Source organism: Salmo salar, chromosome ssa09, assembly GCF_905237065.1.
Source record: "Salmo salar chromosome ssa09, Ssal_v3.1, whole genome shotgun sequence".
Classification (NCBI taxonomy): domain Eukaryota; kingdom Metazoa; phylum Chordata; class Actinopteri; order Salmoniformes; family Salmonidae; genus Salmo; species Salmo salar.
In genome coordinates this window covers 156,252,871-156,267,870 of record NC_059450.1, presented here as the reverse complement: position 1 = coordinate 156,267,870, position 15,000 = coordinate 156,252,871, and the positions used below count along the sequence as shown (strand labels likewise).

The 15,000-nt window shown below is 50.3% G+C and overlaps 1 protein-coding gene across 2 annotated transcripts in view; it reads right to left on the bottom strand.

The window, feature by feature from the left end:
• The window catches only part of LOC106591056 (tyrosine-protein kinase receptor UFO), a 99,592-nt gene that overhangs the window by 68,321 nt on the left and 16,271 nt on the right, over positions 1–15,000 (bottom strand). For both annotated transcript variants that reach the window (XR_006771251.1, XM_045724885.1), the window contains exons 5-6: positions 12,183–12,379; positions 437–638 (exon numbers count right to left, since the gene is read on the bottom strand). Coding sequence is in view for 1 of the 2 variants with exons in the window: in XM_045724885.1 (XP_045580841.1) it covers positions 437–638; positions 12,183–12,379 (399 nt within the window). In the remaining variant the exon portion in view is untranslated. The remainder of the gene's footprint in view (positions 1–436; positions 639–12,182; positions 12,380–15,000) is intronic.

Below are 15,000 nucleotides of genomic sequence, written 5' to 3'. Positions count from 1 at the left end.
AACACATGGTGTCGCTAACTGGAAAGCTAGCTGGTTAACTAACACACGGTGTTCCCCATCCTTCCACCTGGGCGGGGGTGACCGGTAGACAGAGTCCTTCACCCCGTCTGTCAGGCACGGTTTTCTCTGCCACACAGCAGGTGGGAGGCCGGGAAGACACCGTCTACGAGCTAACTAGCAAGCTAGGACACGGTGTCGCTAACTAGCAAGCTAGGACACGGTGTCGCTAACAAGTTAGCTAACAGATGGTGTCGCCCCAGCCTCCCGCCTGCTGCTAGTGGGACAGCCTGTAGTGGGACAGCCTGTAGTGGGACAGCCTGTAGTGGGACAGCCTGTAGTGGGACAGCCTAGCTGTCTCCCACTTGCTAGCAAGGAGGACTCTGGAATGACCCAACATTTAGAAAGAAGGGGGGGTTCATGAGGGGTGTGGTCCTACCTCCTTCTGCGGTATGTAGTGTGGCCCAGTGTGTCCAATCTGACACCCCCTGGGTGGTGTGGCAGGCTAGCCTCACCGCGTAGCCACTGTTCGGCTCCAGATCCCCGATCAGGTGGCTGGCTGGTGGGATGTTCACATTCCGGTTGTGGATCATGTGATCCACCTCACCGACACCGACGACGTCCTGTCCTGAACGCTTGACCTAAACGAGGGGATGACAACGTTTCGATTACATTATAACAAAAAGAGTCCTCTCCTGAACGCTTAGTCCAGGACATAGAGAGATAGTCTGGGTAGGTTAGTGTCTGTATGACATAGGATGGCGAGATAGGAAGTGTTATAACGTTGCTACGACAACAGAACTACGTAACATTCTTTGCTTGATGAAGTCTGATATGAAGGTCTATGCATCTCTAACGTAAAAACAGAACTAATTTTATCCATTCGGCTAAATAACATACAAGATCGGATAGATACAGTTTCAGGTCCAAAGAATGCAGTTTCCCTCATCAGTATAGTATAGGTGGTCAGTTTCCATCATCAGTATAGGTGGTCAGTTTCCATCATCAGTATAGGTGGTCAGTTTCCCTCATCAGTATAGTATAGGTTGTCAGTTTCCATCATCAGTATAGGTGGTCAGTTTCCATCATCAGTATAGTATAGGTGGTCAGTTTCCCTCATCAGTATAGGTGGTCAGTTTCCCTCATCAGTATAGTATAGGTGGTCAGTTTCCCTCATCAGTATAGTATAGGTGGTCAGTTTCCATCATCAGTATAGTATAGGTGGTCAGTTTCCATCATCAGTATAGGTGGTCAGTTTCCCTCATCAGTATAGGTGGTCAGTTTCCCTCATCAGTATAGGTGGTCAGTTTCCCTCATCAGTATAGTATAGGTGGTCAGTTTCCATCATCAGTATAGGTGGTCAGTTTCCCTCATCAGTATAGGTGGTCAGTTTCCCTCATCAGTATAGGTGGTCAGTTTCCCTCATCAGTTGTAGTATAGGTGGTCAGTTTCCCTCATCAGTATAGTATAGGTGGTCAGTTTCCCTCATCAGTATAGTATAGGTGGTCAGTTTCCCTCATCAGTATAGTATAGGTGGTCAGTTTCCCTCATCAGTATAGTATAGGTGGTCAGTTTCCCTCATCAGTATAGTATAGGTGGTCAGTTTCCATCATCAGTATAGTATAGGTGGTCAGTTTCCCTCAGTATAGGTGGTCAGTTTCCATCATCAGTATAGTATAGGTGGTCAGTTTCCATCATCAGTATAGTATAGGTGGTCAGTTTCCATCATCAGTATAGTATAGGTGGTCAGTTTCCATCATCAGTATAGGTGGTCAGTTTCCCTCATCAGTATAGTAAAGAAACATGAGTTTCAGTTTCTCCTTAAAGGGAAGTCATATGTCACACTCCCTCTTCACATCACCAGAGAACATCTTTCACCATGACCCCTAACCCCATCTTTCACCACGACCCCTAACCCCATCTTTCACCACGACCCCTAACCCCATCTTTCACCCCGACCCCTAACCCCATCTTTCACCACGACCCCTAACCCCATCTTTCACCATGACCCCTAACCCCATCTTTCACCACGACCCCTAACCCCATCTTTCACCACGACCCCTAACCCCATCTTTCACCACGACCCCTAACCCCATCTTTCACCACGACCCCTAACCCCATCTTTCACCATGACCCCTAACCCCATCTTTCACCACGACCCCTAACCCCATCTTTCACCACGACCCCTAACCCCATCTTTCATTTCGCCAGACAGTGAGGTGCTTCAGGAAGCCACATCATTAGTTTAATGCTGACTGGTCTGGTTCAACATCACACAGAGAGAACATTATAACATGCTGCCTCGACACAGCTACTCTAGTAAACCCTTTCAACACGGGGCCACACAGCTACTCTAGTAAACCCTTTTAACACGGGACCACACAGCGGGAGACGAGAGAAAACCGTGCACTGTCATTAAGATCTACATCCCAGTCTGGACTATTGTTGTGTTGGGGTGGTGTTGTTGCTGTGTGTTGTGGTGTGGTTTGTTGTTGTGTGTTGTATTTGGGTGGTGTTGTTGCTGTGTGTTGTGGTGTGTTGTATTTGGGTGGTGTTGTTGCTGTGTGTTGTTGGGGTGGTGTTGTGTTGTGGTGTGTTGTGTTGTGGTGTGTTGTGGTGTGTTGTGTTGTGGTGTGTTGTGTTGTGGTGTGTTGTGTTGTGGTGTGGCGTGTTGTGGTGTGTTGTGTTGTGGTGTGTTGTGTTGTGGTGTGTTGTTGTGTGTTGGTGTGGTGTTGCGGTGTGTTTTGTTGGGGTGGAGTTGTTGTGGTGGTACGGTGTGTTATGTTGTGGTGTGTTGTGTTGTTGTGGTATGGTGTGGTGTGTTTGGGTTGTGTTGTGGTGTGTTTGGGTGTGTTGTGGTGGGGTGTGGTGTGTTGTGGTGTGTTGTGGTGTGTGTGTGGTGTGTTGTGTGTGTTGTGGTGGGTTGTGTTGTGGTGGGGTGTGGTGGGGTGTGGTGGGGTGTGGTGTGTTGTGTTTGGGTGGTGTCATGGTGTGGTGTGTTGTGTTGTGGTGTGTTGTGTTGTGGTGTGTTGTGGTGTGTTGTGGTGTGTTGTGTTGTGGTGTGTTGTGTTGTGTTGTGTTGTTGGGGTGGAGTTGTTTTGGTGTGTTGTGTTGGTGTGTGGTGTGGTGTGGTGTGTTGTGGTGTGGTGTGTTGTGGTGGGGTGTGGTGTGATGTGGTGTGTTGTGGTGTGGTGTGTTTGGGTTGTGTTGTGGTGTGGTGTGTTGTGTTGGTGTGTGGTGTGTTGTGTTGTGTTGTTGTGGTGTGGTGGTGTGTGTTGTGTTGTGGTGTGTTGTGGTGTGGTGTGGTGTGATGTGGTGTGTTGTGTTGTTGTGGTGTGTTGGGGTGGAGTTGTTTTGGTGTGTTGTGTTGGTGTGTGGTGTGTTGTGGTGTGGTGTGGTGTGATGTGGTGTGTTGTGGTGTGTTGTGTTGTGGTGTGTTGTGGTGTGGTGTGTAGTGGTGTGTTGTGTGTGTTTGTGTTGTGTTTGGGTGGTGTCATGGTGTGGTGTGGTGTGTTGTGTTGTGGTGTGTTGTGGTGTGTTGTGTAGTGGTGTGTTGTGGTGTGTTGTGTTGTGTTGTGTTTGGGTGGTGTCATGGTGTGGTGTGGTGTGTTGTGTTGTGGTGTGTTGTGTTGTGGTGGGGTGTGGTGGGGTGTGGTGTGTTGTGGTGTGTTGTGGTGTGGTGTGGTGTGTTGTGTTGTGGTGTGGTGTGTTGTGGTGTGTTGTGGTGTGTTGTGGTGGGGTGTGTTGGGGTGTGGTGGGGTGTGTTGTGTTGTGTTGTGGTGTGTTGTGGTGTGTTGTGTTGGGGTGTGTTGTGTTGTGGTGTGTTGTGGTGTGTTGTGGTGTGTTGTGGTGGGGTGTGTTGTGGTGTGGTGTGTTTGTGTTGTGTTGTGGTGTGGTGTGTTGTGTTGTGTTGGTGTGTGGTGTGTTGTGTTGTGTTGTTGTGGTGTGGTGGTGTGTGTTGTGTTGTGTTGTGGTGTGTTGTGGTGTGTTGTGGTGTGGTGTGTTGTGGTGTGTTGTGGTGTGGTGTGTTGTGGTGTGTTGTGTTGTGGTGTAGTGTGGTGCATTGTGGTGTGGTGTGTTGTGGTGTGGTGTGTTGTGGTGTGGTGTGGTGTGGTGCGTTGTGGTGCGTTGTGGTGTGTTGTGGTGTGTTGTAGTGTGGTACATTGTGGTGTGGTGTGTTGTGGTGTGTTGTGGTGTAGTGTGGTGCATTGTGGTGTGGTGTGGTGTGGTGTGGTGTGGTGTGGTGTGGTGTTGTGTTGTGTTGTGTTGTGTTGTGTTGTGGTGTGTTGTGGTGTGATGTGGTGTGGTGTGGTGTGTTGTGTTGGTGTGTTGTGTTGTGTTGTTGTGGTGTGGTGTGTTGTGGTGTGTTGTGGTGTGGTGTGGTGTGTTGTGTTGTGGTGTGTTGTGGTGCATTGTGGTGTGTTGTGTTGTGGTGTGGTGTGGTGCATTGTGGTGTGTTGTGTTGTGGTGTAGTGTGGTGCATTGTGTTGTGTTGTGTTGTGGTGTGGTGTGTTGTGGTGCATTGTGGTGTGTTGTGTTGTGGTGTGTTGTGGTGCATTGTGGTGTGTTGTGTTGTGGTGTGGTGCATTGTGGTGTGTTGTGGTGCAGTGTGGTGCATTGTGTTGTGTTGTGGTGTGTTGTGTTGTGTTGTGTTGTGGTGTGTTGTGTTGTGGTGTAGTGTGGTGTGTTGTGTTGTGGTGTGGTGTGGTGTGGTGCATTGTGGTGTGTTGTGGTGCAGTGTGGTGCATTGTGTTGTGTTGTGGTGTGTTGTGTTGTGTTGTGTTGTGTTGTGTTGTGGTGTGGTGTGGTGTGGTGTGGTGTGTTGTGGTGTAGTGTGGTGCATTGTGTTGTGTTGTGATGTGGTGTGGTGCTCATTACAGCAGAAAGATACTGGAGGTAGAGAGGCTGAAGGCTACAGGCTGGGATTGGTGGTTCCTCTAATATCAACACTAACACAAATGTGTGGATGGAAAGAGAATGAATGGATAGATGGACAGTGGACAGGTGGTGTTAAGGTAATGGAACTCAACAACACAGAGTGGAACTCAACAACACAGAGTGGAACTCAACAACACAGAGTGGAACTCAACAACACAGAGTGGAACTCAACAACACAGAGTGGAACTCAACAACACAGAGTCACTGAGAGTGGAACTCAACAACACAGAGTGGAACTCAACAACACAGAGTGGAACTCAACAACACAGAGTCACTGAGAGTGGAACTCAACAACACAGAGTGGAACTCAACAACACAGAGTCACTGAGAGTGGAACTCAACAACACAGAGTCACTGAGAGTGGAACTCAACAACACAGAGTGGAACTCAACAACACAGAGTGGAACTCAACAACACAGAGTGGAACTCAACAACACAGAGTGGAACTCAACAACACAGAGTCAATGAGAGTGGAACTCAGCAACACAGAGTCACTGAGAGGGAACTCAACAACACAGAGTCACTGAGAGTGGGTGTGAGTGAGTAGTTATGCCTGACTCACTGAACCAGAATTAGTCCTGTAAACAAGCTGGTTAATCTAATAAACAACTCACTCCTGAGTCACACTGCTAGAGCTGGGGCTGTTATAGCTTGAGCATTCCTTGAGCATGGCTCACCTTCACCCCAGCCCAGCCCAGCCTAGCCCAGCCGATACCTGCTGCCTTTCCTCTGGCTCTGGTCTCTTTCCTCTGGCTCTGGTCTCTTTCCTCTGGCTCTAGTCTCTTTCCTCTGGCTCTAGTCTCTTTCCTCTGGCTCTGGTCCCTTTCCTCTGGCTCTAGTCTCTTTCCTCTGGCTCTAGTCTCTTTCCTCTGGCTCTAGTCTCTTTCCTCTGGCTCTAGTCTCTTTCCTCTGGCTCTGGTCTCTTTCCTCTGGCTCTGGTCTCTTTCCTCTGGCTCTGGTCTCTTTCCTCTGGCTCTAGTCTCTTTCCTCTGGCTCTAGTCTCTTTCCTCTGGCTCTAGTCTCTTTCCTCTGGCTCTGGTCTCTTTCCTCTGGCTCTGGTCTCTTTCCTCTGGCTCTAGTCTCTTTCCTCTGGCTCTGGTCCCTTTCCTCTGGCTCTGGTCTATTTCCTCTGGCTCTAGTCTCTTTCCTCTGGCTCTGGTCTCTTTCCTCTGGCTCTAGTCTCTTTCCTCTGGCTCTGGTCTCTTTCCTCTGGTCTCTTTCCTCTGGTCTCTTTCCTCTGGCTCTGGTCCCTTTCCTCTGGCTCTGGTCTCTTTCCTCTGGCTCTAGTCTCTTTCCTCTGGCTCTAGTCTCTTTCCTCTGGCTCTAGTCTCTTTCCTCTGGCTCTGGTCTCTTTCCTCTGGTCTCTTTCCTCTGGCTCTGGTCTCTTTCCTCTGGCTCTGGTCTCTTTCCTCTGGCTCTGGTCCCTTTCCTCTGGCTCTGGTCCCTTTCCTCTGGCTCTGGTCTCTTTCCTCTGGCTCTGGTCTCTTTCCTCTGGCTCTGGTCTCTTTCCTCTGGCTCTGGTCTCTTTCCTCTGGCTCTAGTCTCTTTCCTCTGGCTCTGGTCTCTTTCCTCTGGCTCTGGTCTCTTTCCTCTGGCTCTAGTCTCTTTCCTCTGGTCTCTTTCCTCTGGCTCTGGTCTCTTTCCTCTGGCTCTGGTCTCTTTCCTCTGGCTCTGGTCCCTTTCCTCTGGCTCTGGTCCCTTTCCTCTGGCTCTGGTCTCTTTCCTCTGGCTCTGGTCTCTTTCCTCTGGCTCTGGTCTCTTTCCTCTGGCTCTAGTCTCTTTCCTCTGGCTCTGGTCTCTTTCCTCTGGCTCTAGTCTCTTTCCTCTGGCTCTGGTCTCTTTCCTCTGGCTCTGGTCTCTTTCCTCTGGCTCTGGTCTATTTCCTCTGGCTCTGGTCTCTTTCCTCTGGCTCTAGTCTCTTTCCTCTGGCTCTGGTCTCTTTCCTCTGGCTCTGGTCTCTTTCCTCTGGCTCTGGTCTCTTTCCTCTGGCTCTGGTCTCTTTCCTCTGGCTCTGGTCCCTTTCCTCTGGTCTCTTTCCTCTGGTCTCTTTCCTCTGGCTCTGGTCTCTTTCCTCTGGCTCTAGTCTCTTTCCTCTGGCTCTAGTCTCTTTCCTCTGGCTCTGGTCTCTTTCCTCTGGCTCTGGTCTATTTCCTCTGGCTCTAGTCTCTTTCCTCTGGCTCTGGTCTCTTTCCTCTGGCTCTGGTCTCTTTCCTCTGGCTCTGGTCTCTTTCCTCTGGCTCTGGTCTCTTTCCTCTGGCTCTGGTCTCTTTCCTCTGGCTCTGGTCTCTTTCCTCTGGCTCTGGTCTCTTTCCTCTGGCTCTAGTCTCTTTCCTCTGGCTCTAGTCTCTTTCCTCTGGCTCTAGTCTCTTTCCTCTGGCTCTAGTCTCTTTCCTCTGGCTCTAGTCTCTTTCCTCTGGCTCTGGTCTCTTTCCTCTGGCTCTAGTCTCTTTCCTCTGGCTCTGGTCTCTTTCCTCTGGCTCTGGTCTCTTTCCTCTGGCTCTAGTCTCTTTCCTCTGGTCTCTTTCCTCTGGCTCTGGTCTCTTTCCTCTGGCTCTGGTCTCTTTCCTCTGGCTCTGGTCTCTTTCCTCTGGCTCTGGTCCCTTTCCTCTGGCTCTGGTCTCTTTCCTCTGGCTCTGGTCTCTTTCCTCTGGCTCTGGTCTCTTTCCTCTGGCTCTGGTCTCTTTCCTCTGGCTCTGGTCTCTTTCCTCTGGCTCTGGTCTCTTTCCTCTGGCTCTAGTCTCTTTCCTCTGGCTCTGGTCTCTTTCCTCTGGCTCTAGTCTCTTTCCTCTGGCTCTGGTCTCTTTCCTCTGGCTCTGGTCTCTTTCCTCTGGCTCTGGTCTATTTCCTCTGGCTCTGGTCTATTTCCTCTGGCTCTAGTCTCTTTCCTCTGGCTCTGGCCTCTTTCCTCTGGCTCTGGTCTCTTTCCTCTGGCTCTAGTCTCTTTCCTCTGGCTCTGGTCTCTTTCCTCTGGCTCTGGTCTCTTTCCTCTGGTCTCTTTCCTCTGGTCTCTTTCCTCTGGCTCTGGTCTATTTCCTCTGGCTCTAGTCTCTTTCCTCTGGCTCTAGTCTCTTTCCTCTGGCTCTGGTCTCTTTCCTCTGGCTCTGGTCTATTTCCTCTGGCTCTAGTCTCTTTCCTCTGGCTCTGGTCTCTTTCCTCTGGCTCTGGTCTCTTTCCTCTGGCTCTGGTCTCTTTCCTCTGGCTCTGGTCTCTTTCCTCTGGCTCTGGTCTCTTTCCTCTGGCTCTGGTCTCTTTCCTCTGGCTCTGGTCTCTTTCCTCTGGCTCTGGTCTCTTTCCTCTGGCTCTGGTCTCTTTCCTCTGGCTCTGGTCTCTTTCCTCTGGCTCTAGTCTCTTTCCTCTGGCTCTAGTCTCTTTCCTCTGGCTCTAGTCTCTTTCCTCTGGCTCTAGTCTCTTTCCTCTGGCTCTAGTCTCTTTCCTCTGGCTCTAGTCTCTTTCCTCTGGCTCTAGTCTCTTTCCTCTGGCTCTAGTCTCTTTCCTCTGGCTCTAGTCTCTTTCCTCTGGCTCTGGTCTATTTCCTCTGGTCTCTTTCCTCTGGCTCTAGTCTCTTTCCTCTGGCTCTAGTCTCTTTCCTCTGGCTCTGGTCTCTTTCCTCTGGCTCTGGTCTCTTTCCTCTGGCTCTGGTCTCTTTCCTCTGGCTCTAGTCTCTTTCCTCTGGCTCTAGTCTCTTTCCTCTGGCTCTAGTCTCTTTCCTCTGGCTCTAGTCTCTTTCCTCTGGCTCTAGTCTCTTTCCTCTGGCTCTAGTCTCTTTCCTCTGGCTCTGGTCTCTTTCCTCTGGTCTCTTTCCTCTGGTCTCTTTCCTCTAGTCTCTTTCCTCTGGCTCTGGTCTCTTTCCTCTGGTCTCTTTCCTCTGGCTCTGGTCTCTTTCCTCTGGCTCTAGTCTATTTCCTCTGGCTCTAGTCTCTTTCCTCTGGCTCTGGTCTCTTTCCTCTGGCTCTGGTCTCTTTCCTCTGGCTCTAGTCTCTTTCCTCTGGCTCTGGTCTCTTTCCTCTGGCTCTGGTCTCTTTATGTCTTTCTTCTTTTTGTATCTATTCCATTCAGTTTCTCTCTCTCTCTATATAGCTATCTATCTAAATCTCTCTCTCTCTCTCGCTCCATTCCTACTACAATAAAATCTTTCATTCCCCCAGCACTGTAGCCTTTTCAACCGTTAAATTCATATTTCTCCCCATTCCTCCGTAGCCGGCCCCTTGGCTGTAAGCCCCTTGGCTGTAAGCCCATGGCATGGGGGATACGGGCCTGGAGGTGGTGGGGGGGTGCAGGCAGCAGCATGGGGGGTGCAGGCAGAGGGATGCTGGCAGAGGGGTGCAGGCAGAGGGGTGCACGCAGAGGGGTGCAGGCAGAGGGGTGCACGCAGAGGGGTGCAGGCAGAGGGGTGCAGCAGGAGTTGCTTTATTAGAACCAGACATTTAGGGGTGGTGCTCTGCTCTCTACTCTCTCTACTGCAACAGGAGAGAATGGTCCTCCACTATAATGGCCTTTGAGCGGTAGGACAGGGGAGGGAGGGAAGGAGGGAGCTACACGAAATTAGTCCAGGAGGCCACTTTCCCAGTGAAATCTGATACCACTGCTATATGACGGAATGAAGGGAGGAGGGAGGGAGGGAGTTAGGGAGGGAGTTAGGGAGGGAGGGAGTTAGGGAGGGAGTTAGGGAGGGAGGGAGTTAGGGAGGGAGGGAGTTAGGGGAGGGAGGGAGTTAGGGAGGGAGTTAGGGAGGGAGGGAGTTAGGGAGAGAGGGAGTTAGGGAGGGAGTTAGGGAGAGAGGGAGTTAGGGAGAGAGGGAGTTAGGGAGAGAGGGAGTTAGGGAGGGAGTTAGGGAGGGAGGGAGTTAGGGAGGGAGTTAGGGAGAGAGGGAGTTAGGGAGAGAGGGAGTTAGGGGAGGGAGGGAGTTAGGGAGGGAGGGAGTTAGGGAGGGAGGGAGTTAGGGAGGGAGTTAGGGAGGGAGTTAGGGAGGGAGTTAGGGAGGGAGTTAGGGAGGGAGTTAGGGAGGGAGGGAGTTAGGGAGGGAGTTAGGGAGAGAGGGAGTTAGGGAGGGAGGGAGTTAGGGAGGGAGTTAGGGGAGGGAGTTAGGGAGGGAGTTAGGGAGGGAGGAGTTAGGGAGGGAGTTAGGGAGGGAGTTAGGGAGGGAGGGAGTTAGGGAGGGAGTTAGGGAGGGAGGGAGTTAGGGAGGGAGGGAGTTAGGGAGGGAGGGAGTTAGGGAGGGAGGGAGTTAGGGAGGGAGGGAGGGAGTTAGGGAGGGAGTTAGGGAGGGAGGGAGTTAGGGAGGGAGGGAGTTAGGGAGGGAGGGAGTTAGGGAGGGAGGGAGTTAGGGAGGGAGGGAGGGAGTTAGGGAGGGAGGGAGGGAGTTAGGGAGGGAGTTAGGGAGAGAGGGAGTTAGGGAGGGAGGGAGTTAGGGAGGGAGGGAGTTAGGGAGGGAGGGAGTTAGGGAGGGAGGGAGGGAGTGGAGGGAGTTAGGGAGGGAGGGAGTTAGGGAGGGAGGGAGTTAGGGAGGGAGGGAGTTAGGGAGGGAGGGAGTTAGGGAGGGAGTTAGGGAGGGAGTGAGTTGGAAGTCGAGTTAGAGGGAGAAAAGCTCTTTTCTCTTTGAAGTCAGTTGAACAAGGACATGGTCACCAGGACTCAGACGTCTACTGACAGACTACTGACAGATGACAGACAGACTACTGTCAGACTACCGACGTCTACTATCAGACTACAGGCATCTACTGACAGACTACAGACAGACTACTGTCAGACTACAGGCATCTACTGACAGACTACTGTCAGACTACTGACAAGCTACTGACAGTAGCCTGTCAGTAGGCTACAGACAGGCTACTGACAGGCTACAGACAGGCTACTGACAGACTACTGACAGGCTACAGACAGACTACTGACAGGCTACTGTCAGACTACTGACAGGCTACTGACAGACTACTGACAGGCTACAGACAGGCTACAGACAGGCTACTGACAGGCTACTGACAGGCTACTGTCAGGCTACAGACAGGCTACAGACAGGCTACTGACAGGCTACAGACAGGCTACAGACAGGCTACTGACAGACTACTGACAGGCTACAGACAGACTACTGACAGGCTACTGTCAGGCTACAGACAGGCTACAGACAGGCTACTGACAGACTACTGACAGGCTACTGTCAGGCTACTGACAGACTACTGACAGGCTACTGTCAGGCTACAGACAGGCTACAGACAGGCTACTGACAGACTACTGTCAGGCTACAGACAGGCTACTGACAGATTAGCAGATTGATGTGTTTATTGACAGGGAGCTCAAACACTAAAGGGAAATCTGCACTCTGCACAGTTTAGTCAACCACACAGCAAAGTGTAGTGTTTCAATTTAAAAGTAAACTAAAATTAAACATTTCATTAATTAATGAAATTAAGTGGTTAATTAATTTTTTCTACTTTTACAGTTTTCATATTTCTGCAGAATGGAATTTCCCTGTCCTGTCTTACCTGTATGGTGCAATGGGTTATGGGTAATAACATGTATGGTGCAATGGGTTATGGGTAATAATCTGCATGGTGCAATGGGTTATGGGTAATAACCTGTATGGTATAATGGGTTATGGGTAGTAACCTGTATGGTGCAATGGATTATGGGTAATAACCTGCATGGTGCAATGGGTTATGGGTAATAACCTGTATGGTATAATGGATTATGGGTAGTAACCTGTATGGTGCAATGGATTATGGGTAGTAACCTGTATGGTGCAATGGATTATGGGTAGTAACATGTATGGTGCAACTTGGTTATGGGTAATAACCTGTATGGATGCAATGGGTTATGGGTAATAACCTGTATGGATGCAATGGGTTATGGGTAATAACCTGTATGGATGCAATGGGTTATGGGTAATAACCTGTATGGATGCAATGGGTTATGGGTAATAACCTGTATGGTGCAATGGGTTATGGATAATAACCTGCATGGTGCAATGGGTTATGGGTAGTAACCTGTATGATGCAATGGGTTATTGGTAATAACCTGTATGGATGCAATGGGTTATGGGTAATAACCTGTATGGATGCAATGGGTTATGGGTAATAACCTGTATGGATGCAATGGGTTATGGAACCCAAAAGTTCTAACCACAACCCAAAATGGTTCAACCTGGACTCCAAAAGGGTTCTCCTATGGGCACAGCCGAAGAACCCTTTTGGAACCCTTTTTTTCTAAGAGTGTGGGTAATTACCTGTATGGTGCAGTGGGTTATGGGTAGTTACCTGTATTGTGCAGTGAGTTATAGGATAGACTCCTCCAAAGCCAGGTTCCCAGGAGAGGAGCAGGCTAGAGTTGGTGACTTCTACAGCCCTGACTCTCTGGGGCTGGGATGGCAGGACTGTGATGGTCCCAGAGCCTGATGTAGCCACTCCTTTACGGTTGTGAGCCTCACAGGAGAAGGTACTGGTTCTGTTCAGACCTGGAGGAGAAAACAGAGAAACAGATCCCAAATTAGGGTGGACATTAATTAGCAGACTTGGTCGATAGAAGCAGCACAGTTATGCATTTCATATTGTTTAGGTCAGAGAGTTGGGACTGGTGCTCCTCTGTTCAACAGCTTGGTTACAAAAGAAGGGAGCGACAGAATTAGGTACTTTCCTAGTGAGAAACCAACCAAGCAACACGTAGGAGTGAAAAGGGAACTGCAGACGTCATTCAAACCCAGAACACCGACTCAACAGAATCTAGTGTCTGAGCTGTGGTAGGACGAGGGGAAGGTCAGGCTTAGTTCAGGTTAGGATTAAGTTAAGAGTTAGGCATCAAGATTACAGACAGCAATGTGATCTGGGTGTAGATGCTGATAGAGAACATGGAGGGTAGATGCTGATAGAGAACATGGAGGGTAGATGGGTGTAGATGCTGATAGAGAACATGGAGGGTAGATGGGTGTAGATGCTGATAGAGAACATGGAGGGTAGATGGGTGTAGATGCTGATAGAGAACATGGAGGGTAGATGCTGATAGAGAACATGGAGGGTAGATGGGTGTAGATGCTGATAGAGAACACTGAGGGTAGATGGGTGTAGATGCTGATAGAGAACATGGAGGGTAGATGGGTGTAGATGCTGATAGAGAACATGGAGGGTAGATGGGTGTAGATGCTGATAGAGAACATGGAGGGTAGATGGGTGTAGATGCTGATAGAGAACATGGAGGGTAGATGCTGATAGAGAACATGGAGGGTAGATGCTGATAGAGAACATGGAGGGTAGATGGGTGTAGATGCTGATAGAGAACATGGAGGGTAGATGCTGATAGAGAACATGGAGGATAGATGCTGATAGAGGACATGGAGGGTAGATGCTGATAGAGAACATGGAGGGTAGATGGGTGTAGATGCTGATAGAGGACATGGAGGGTAGATGGGTGTAGATGCTGATAGAGAACATGGAGGGTAGATGGGTGTAGATGCTGATAGAGAACATGGAGGGTAGATGGGTGTAGATGCTGATAGAGGACATGGAGGGTAGATGGGTGTAGATGCTGATAGAGAACATGGAGGGTAGATGCTGATAGAGAACATGGAGGATAGATGGGTGTAGATGCTGATAGAGGACATGGAGGGTAGATGGGTGTAGATGCTGATAGAGAACATGGAGGGTAGATGGGTGTAGATGCTGATAGAGAACATGAAGGGTAGATGGGTGTAGATGCTGATAGAGAACATGGAGGGTAGATGGGTGTAGATGCGGATAGAGAACATGGAGGGTAGATGGGTGTAGATGCTGATAGAGAACACGGAGGGTAGATGGGTGTAGATGCTGATAGAGAACATGGAGGGTAGATGGGTGTAGATGCTTATAGAGAACATGGAGGGTAGATGGGTGTAGATGCTGATAGAGAACATGGAGGGTAGATGGGTGTAGATGCTGATAGAGAACATGGAGGGTAGATGGGTGTAGATGCTGATAGAGAACATGGAGGGTAGATGGGTGTAGATGCTGATAGAGAACATGGAGGGTAGATGGGTGTAGATGCTGATAGAGAACATGGAGGGTAGATGCTGATAGAGAACATGGAGGGTAGATGGGTGTAGATGCTGATAGAGAACATGGAGGGTAGATGGGTGTAGATGCTGATAGAGAACATGGAGGGTAGATGGGTGTAGATGCTGATAGAGAACATGGAGGGTAGATGGGTGTAGATGCTGATAGAGAACATGGAGGGTAGATGCTGATAGAGAACATGGAGGGTAGATGGGTGTAGATGCTGATAGAGAACATGGAGGGTAGATGGGTGTAGATGCTGATAGAGAACATGGAGGGTAGATGGGTGTAGATGCTGATAGAGAACATGGAGGGTAGATGGGTGTAGATGCTGATAGAGAACATGGAGGGTAGATGGGTGTAGATGCTGATAGAGAACACGGAGGGTAGATGGGTGTAGATGCTGATAGAGGACATGAAGGGTAGATGGGTGTAGATGGGTGTGGTAGTGTTTTAGTGCACCATTACATGAAATGACTGGCACATGTTTTCAGTCTGTGTGTGTGTGTGTCAGCATGTTTTGCCCCTTCAGTTGACCCCCCCGTGTGTGTGTGTGTGTGTGTGTGTGTGTGTGTGTGTGTGTGTGTGTGTGTGTGTGTGTGTGTGTGTGTGCGCGCATGTGTTAATGGAGCATGTTGTTGATCTGAGAGCCAGTGGATCTGGGTGGGATCAGATGGTACCAGCAGCCTGGGGGTTAGGGATCTGGGTGAGATCAGATGGTACCAGCAGCCTGGGGGTTAGGGATCTGGGTGAGATCAGATGGGCCCAGCAGCCTGGGGGTTAGGGATCTGGGTGGGATCAGATGGTACCAGATCAGATGGGACCAGATCAGATGGGCCCAGCAGCCTGGGGGTTAGGGATCTGGGTGAGATCAGATGGGACCAGCAGGCTGGGGGTTTCGGGAGAGTCGGAGCAGGCTGGGGGTTTTGGGGGAGTCAGAGCAGGCTGGGGGTTTCGGGGGAGTCGGAGCAGGCTGGGGGTTTTGGGGGAGTCGGAGCAGGCTGGGGATTTCGGGGGAGTCGGAGCAGGCTGGGGGTTTCGGGGGACTCAAGCA